The sequence below is a fragment of the Megalobrama amblycephala genome, linkage group LG3, assembly GCF_018812025.1.
Source record: "Megalobrama amblycephala isolate DHTTF-2021 linkage group LG3, ASM1881202v1, whole genome shotgun sequence".
Taxonomy (NCBI): domain Eukaryota; kingdom Metazoa; phylum Chordata; class Actinopteri; order Cypriniformes; family Xenocyprididae; genus Megalobrama; species Megalobrama amblycephala.
Window position 1 is genome coordinate 49,652,462 of NC_063046.1, and position 6,510 is coordinate 49,658,971.

Genomic DNA, 6,510 nt, shown 5'->3' on the forward strand with positions numbered 1-6,510 from the left:
TAGGGGGATTTGTATGCGTTTTAGTAAGCCCTTTCCTGCATTACATGTTTAATGTATGTGCATATTAATAATTTTGCTTAAAAACAATTGTAATTTACTGAAATTACATAAAACGGATCGTTCAAGATGTATCCATTAAATTTATGCGGTCATAATTGCGTGTCAGGATCAAAATAGAGGAGCGTGTATGTGATGCTGCCCTCTACTGTTGCTTGCAACTTGAACACGATAAGCACATCTGATGAACATCTGGATAAAGATTCTAAGTGCATTGACTTCTGGAATGCATTTAAGGATTTAAATGGCTTTATTTATACAAATGTCCATTAAGATTTTTTGAAGAGTTAGTACAGAGGAATTTTACATTGTAAATGAACTTCACTGCTTTTTAAAAATCAGAGTTGATACACTGACTGGCACTTTGAGCTTTATTGAAATAAAATCCTGAAACTTCACAAGTTCAAAAGCCAAGTTGCAAATTAAAAAGAAGTGTACACAAGACTAGCCAAACATCATAAAAGGAAAAAAAAAAAAAAGCTTCTCTGAAGCCATGTTTGAAAAAAATACCCCAGAAATGAGTAAATGCAAAGACAGACAATATAAAGTTTTAAAATTCTAGTCTACAGGGCAAACAAAACTTTTGTGAACACTTTCATGTCCTGAGACAACATTGTTTACACAGTCTTCTGTTGTCCCTTCTTCCCAATAAGAGACTTATGAATGTGGGGTATAACACCTGCAAGGTGGGGGGGGGAGAGAGGTGCAGAAAAAAAAAAGGGATTAGAACACAAGTGACAAAAATTTAAATACTTTAAAGATGAATTAGAACTTACCACCGCCAGCAATAGTCGCTTTAATGAGGGAGTCCAACTCCTCGTCGCCTCTGATAGCCAGCTGCAAGTGGCGTGGGGTGATTCTCTTCACCTTCAGATCTTTAGACGCGTTTCCTGCCAGCTCCAGCACCTTAATATGAAAACAGGCACGTTAAATAACAGGTTTGATAAGTTTCGGCTCAATGCGGTCTCTTAAACGGCGCTCACCTCGGCAGTCAGATACTCTAGAATAGCTGCGCTGTACACTGCTGCAGTGGCTCCGACGCGCCCGTGACTGGTGGTCCTGGACTTCAGGTGCCTGTGAATACGACCCACTGGAAACTGAAGATGAAGAAGAGTGACGAGAGTCAACGAAGACACAATAACAGGCGCAGCGTATGTAAAAGTTACGTAAAATAAAATGGTTTACCGCCCAAACAATAGTTATAAGCAAGACATATTGTGTTTTATGAATTCACTTCAATCAAGGGCCTTTGTTCATTACGGCGGGTCTGACCTGCAGTCCAGCCCTTTGTGAGCGCGAAACAGCCTTCGCTTTCGCCTTCCCGGAGTCTTTTCCTGCTTTACCTCCAGCCTGAAAACAAACAGCACCATAGTCACTCATCGCGTTATAAGCGTTAACTGAAGTGCTTAACCCCCTTGCATTACGAACATGACCATATTTTTTTTTTAAAAATCGGTAGTTTTCTGATTCACTTGGTTCGCGCTCGTGTTTACACGACGCCAGTTAGCACAGGAGCTAAGCTAACTAGCCACATAATATTATTCAACAAAGACCGGGAAAATAATTCCAAACGTGCTTCAAACCTGTTACGCGGCTTTCCAAAAAGACGTGTGGCATAAAATAAATACGACACAGAAGAAAAATACTTACCATTTTATAATTTGCAAACGACGGTTACTACAGCCGAGCCGCGGGACCACACAGTTCCTCCTCACCCAATTCAAACTGAGTTACGCGCCTTCTCTGTGTTAAATATAGCTCGTGTCTACATCCGGGACTTTGGGCTTGTGAACTAGCCAATCACCTCTCGTATTCTGTTGTTTGGCACACGCATTGACCAGTTACATTGCGGATTTTGCAACTCTCACACAAAAGGGGTAATGCTATTTAATGCTTTGTTTTGCCGGGTACTGTAGTTCTCATCACAACGCGAGCAGTTTCATACTTTTTATTTTATTTTTCTGTTAATTGTTGCAACAGAAGGTATGCATTATAAGTCACTGCCAACATTATGCTAAAGAGAAACATTGCAAAGGAAACTCAGAAAGATGGGAGTGGAAGAATTAAATCTAAAGAATGCAATTACTTATGGAATAGTCTACTGACTCTACTCCATTGAAAGAAACAGAGCTGATTAAGAGAATTTAGCCTTAAATAGTTTTGATACATTTTTTGTTTTATGTAAAATTTAGAGTTTTTTTTTTTTAATATGTATGGGTAAAACTCTGGTCCACACTCCGTTATATATTTGCGTCAAATTTCTCAGTATTTCTACTAATTTTCCTCTAAATTATGCAATGGGTTAGGGTTAGGTAAAATCCCCTTATTTAAATAAGCTGAAAACAGTCACATGACAGGCAGCAACAGAAAATTAAACACTAACAGATCTGTCTAGATCTCAGCATCTCCACTTATTACAATCCAGTTTGACTTTATTTCTTTCACACAAAACTTCTTAATGAGAATGAACCGATGAATAGATGTTGAAGTTCTATTGAAAATAATAAAGTTTGAAGTCACCTTTATGGAGGTAGATGTTTGCTTTAGTCTGGCTCTTGACCCTTGACTTTTTAACATCCGTTTTTTCTCTGGCTGGAGAATTTCTGAAGCACATTTGCTATAGCAAAAATTGCAAGAAAAATTAGGGTCAGATGAAGTTGGTTAAAGGGTTAGTTCACCCAAAAATGAAAATAATGTCATTAATTACTCACCCTCATGCCATTCCACACTTTCGTTGATCTTCGGAACGCAAAGATATTTTTGTTGAAATCCGATGGCTCAGTGAGGCCTGCATAGCCAGCAATGACACTTCCTCTCTCAAGATCCATTAATGTACTAAAAACATATTTAAATCAGTTCATGTTAGTACAGTGGTTCAATATTAATATTATAAAGCGACAAGAATATTTTTGGTGCACCAAAAAAACAAAATAACGACTTTTATAGTGATGGCCGATTTCAAAACACTGCTTCAGCAAGCTTCAGAGCACAATGAATCAGTGTATCGAATCAGCTGTTTGGAGCACCAAAGTGATTTCAGCAGTTGGCAGTTTGACATGCGATCTGAATCATGATTCGACACAAGATTCATTGTGCTCCGAAGCTTCCTGAAGCAGTGTTTTGAAATCGGCCATCACTAAATAAGTTGTTATTTTGTTTTTTTGGCGCACCAAAAATATTCTCGTCGTTTTATAATATTAATATTGAACCACTGTACTCACATGAACTGATTTAACTATGTTTTTAGTACATTAATGGATATTGAGAGAGGAAATGCCATTGCTGGCTATGCAGACCTCACTGAGCCATCAGATTTCAACAAAAATATCTTAATTTGAGTTCTGAAGATTAACGAAGGTCTTACAGGAGTGGAATGGCATGAGGGTGAGTAATTAATGATATTATTTTCATTTTTGGGTGAACTAACCCTTTAATAGTTGATGAGAATTCAGTCATTAAATAGTGGTCTGATTTGCTGATCTCATCCAGAGTCTGATCTGATTTTATGAAATGACAAAACAGGTTTGCTGTTGTTTTTATTCACTGCTTTTAGCTGTGTCTTTTAGGCTCACACAAACTTCAAGGATCAGCATATAAACCTCAACAATGGTGACAATCTTTAGTAGCTTGTTTTGTGATGTTCATGTTGTTGGGCTGTTTATCTGAAAATGTTGTCACCATTGTTGAGGTTCATACTTTGATTCTTTATGTCTGTGTGTGTCAATATGATACTGTCCAAATAACATGCATAATGCCTCAAAAACCTTTAAAATATTAAAGCAGGATTTATGTAGTAGTTTTCTAGAGCTTCAATTATGTGAAGTTATTAAACCTAAACAATGTCCTCAGAGATTGGACTCTGGAGCGATCATTAAATCTGGCTACTACATCATGATTGAATCATCAATAAGTAACCAACAGCATCTGATCAGTTTTTCTTCTTGAAATTTTTGCTATAACAAATGTGTGTTAGAAATACACAGTTACAGCAACAAGAAAAAAACGAGATTAAAAAGTCAAGAGTCAAGAGCCCAACTAAAGCAAATGTTTACCTCCATAACAGTGATTGAAACTTTATTATTTTAAATAAACATCAACATCTAAACATCAGTTAATTCTTAATGAGATCTAGAGAGATCTGTTAGTGTTTAATGTTTCTGTTGTCTGAGTTTTTTGAGGTTACCATTGTGCCGAAGAAACACTGACGTTATGCTGCATGTTGCTTTATTTAAAAGCAGTAATTGTGTAGTTGCTGATGCAGTGATATTTACATTAGTTCATGTGTGTACTGTTGCTAGCTAATTATTAACTGCAAAAAATGTACATTTTACAGAGAATGTTTCACAATAATGATCCTGGAAATATCTGTCAAACAACGGTTAACAATCAAGGAAAATTTGGATATTTTACCTTAATTTTACGTTTTTTGTTTGGCAGACTCTTCTGCCAGTCATTGACCATTACTTTAACAATCTTTTTCATTTTTCATCATGTACTATATAGTAGGGAAGTATGTGATTTCAGATGCAGTCATGGGCTGTGTCTGAAATCACCCCTACTATATCCTTAAATAGGACAGTATTTGAGGTTACAGCTATTTGTAGTGGTGTCCAGAACCATAGTGCACTCATGCACTCATTCAATCCCATAATGCACTGTAATAACGAGTGTACAACCACTGTGCACTCAACGGCTACAGAATACTCAATGCATTGTGATGGTCGTGCAAAATGAATTCTTGCGTCAGTATGGGACAGATCCAAATTTGATACTTTGCATAATGGTTGTTCCTGTCAAGTTTAAAAAAGGACAAAAAGCACCACACAGGTTTAGTGCATTATATTCCAAGTCTTCTGAAGCTAATGAATTGCTTTGAGGAAAAGACAAGTATATGACATTGTTAAATTTAAGTTCATGGAAACTCTTTCTTCCACTGTGGATGTGTAACGAGGCGGGACTCAGGGTAGGATCCATATGCAAGCTTTTATTAACAGATGCATAGTACAGACAGGAAGGGGTCATACAGGAGCAAACAGGAATGGCAGGGAACAGGCAGAATCGTAGTCGTTGAACAGGCAGGGAATTAGGGCAGGCAGATATCATTCACAATCCAGTAACACAATAAACAGTCCAAGGGCAGGCAGCAGAGAATCGTAACTGGGAAACAGACAGGATAAGTAACAGGCAGACAGACAAGATAAATGACAGTCAGAATTGAAACCACAGTAAACAAGACCTCGCAATGTGTGTGAGGATGTGACTAGCTTAAATAGTCCAGGTAATGTGTGGCAGCTGGGTGTGGTGATTAGTGTTAGCTTATTGGTGGAGTGAGTGCAGGTGATTGGCAGGGAGGATTATGGGAAGTGTAGTCCGGGAATGACTGGAACCGTGACATAATGTCCCCCCCCCCCCCCCCCCATGGATGGCACAACTGGGGAGGGGGGGGTGGGTGCCCTGGAGACCTTTTGACAGGTGAGGGTGAATGTACGGACGGGTAAGGAGGTCTCCAGGGCAGGTCCAGGGACTCTAGGCCCCAGGGCGGGTCAGGTGTCTCGGGCAGCCACGGCGGGTCAGGTGCCTCGGGCAGCCATGGTGGTTCAGGAGCCTTGGGACGCCAAGGCGGGTCAGAGTTCATAGGCAACCGTGACAGTTCGGGAGCCTTGGGACGCCAAGGCAGGTCAGGAGAGTCGGGCAGCCATGGTAGTTCGGGAGCCTTGGGATGCCAAGACGGGTCAGAGTTCGTGGGCGGCCATGGCGGGTAAGAAGCTGGCTCGTGGTGGGCTGGAGCTGGCTCGTGGGCTGCTGGAGCGGGCTCTGGTGCGGAGTCTGGAGCTGACTCGGGCTCTGGTGCGGAGTCTGGAGCTGACTCAGGCTCTGGTGTGGCCATCTTGTCCGTAGACACTGGCAGGGTGGCCATCTTGTCCATAGACACTGGCGAAGCGGCCATCTTGTCCGTAGACACTTGACTTGATTCAGGAAGATCAACTGTGACTTGACTTGGCTCAGGAAGTGCAAATGTGGCTTGACTTGGCTCATGAAGATCAACTGTAACTTGTCTGGGCTCAAGAAGATCAACTGTGACTTGACTTGGCTCAGGAAGATCAGTGGTGACTTGACTTGGGTGTGGTGATTAGTGTTAGCTGATTGGTGGAGTGAGTGCAGGTGATTGGCAGGGAGGATTATGGGAAGTGTAGTCTGGGAATGACTGGAACCATGACAGAATGAGAGCACTCTTTTCTTTTTTTTTTTCTTTTTTAAATGACATTGTTACAAATAACTAAATAACTTTGCAGGCTGAGTTACAGGCCCCTGTGGCCAACTATGAGTTAGCTGCTAGTGACTTTGAGGTGCGGATACAGGAGTTGGAAGCCGTACTCAGAGTTGTCAAAACAAAACAGTCAGCTCCGTACTAAAATTTTGGATCTAGAGGCTTAGTCTCAGAGGCACAATGTT

The 6,510-nt window shown here is 40.5% G+C and overlaps 1 protein-coding gene across 1 annotated transcript; it reads right to left on the reverse strand.

The window, feature by feature from the left end:
* Positions 1-288: 288 nt before the first annotated feature.
* On the reverse strand, positions 289-1,858 carry LOC125265605 (histone H2A.Z). The gene is made up of 5 exons (XM_048185915.1): positions 1,708-1,858; positions 1,330-1,407; positions 1,041-1,154; positions 834-963; positions 289-736 (listed from the first exon to the last, which is right to left on the reverse strand). The coding sequence occupies exons 1-5, from the start codon at positions 1,708-1,710 to the stop codon at positions 675-677; spliced, it is 387 nt and encodes a 128-aa protein (XP_048041872.1). The 5' UTR covers positions 1,711-1,858; the 3' UTR covers positions 289-674.
* Positions 1,859-6,510: the final 4,652 nt, after the last annotated feature.

Bases quoted from the DNA above. Each gene is read 5' to 3' on its own strand.
- LOC125265605 (XM_048185915.1), bottom strand. The intron at 1,155-1,329 runs GTCAGACCCGCC...CTTCATCTTCAG, and splicing joins CACAAAGGGCTGGACTGCAG to TTTCCAGTGGGTCGTATTCA. The intron at 964-1,040 runs GTGAGCGCCGTT...TTTCATATTAAG, and splicing joins TAGAGTATCTGACTGCCGAG to GTGCTGGAGCTGGCAGGAAA.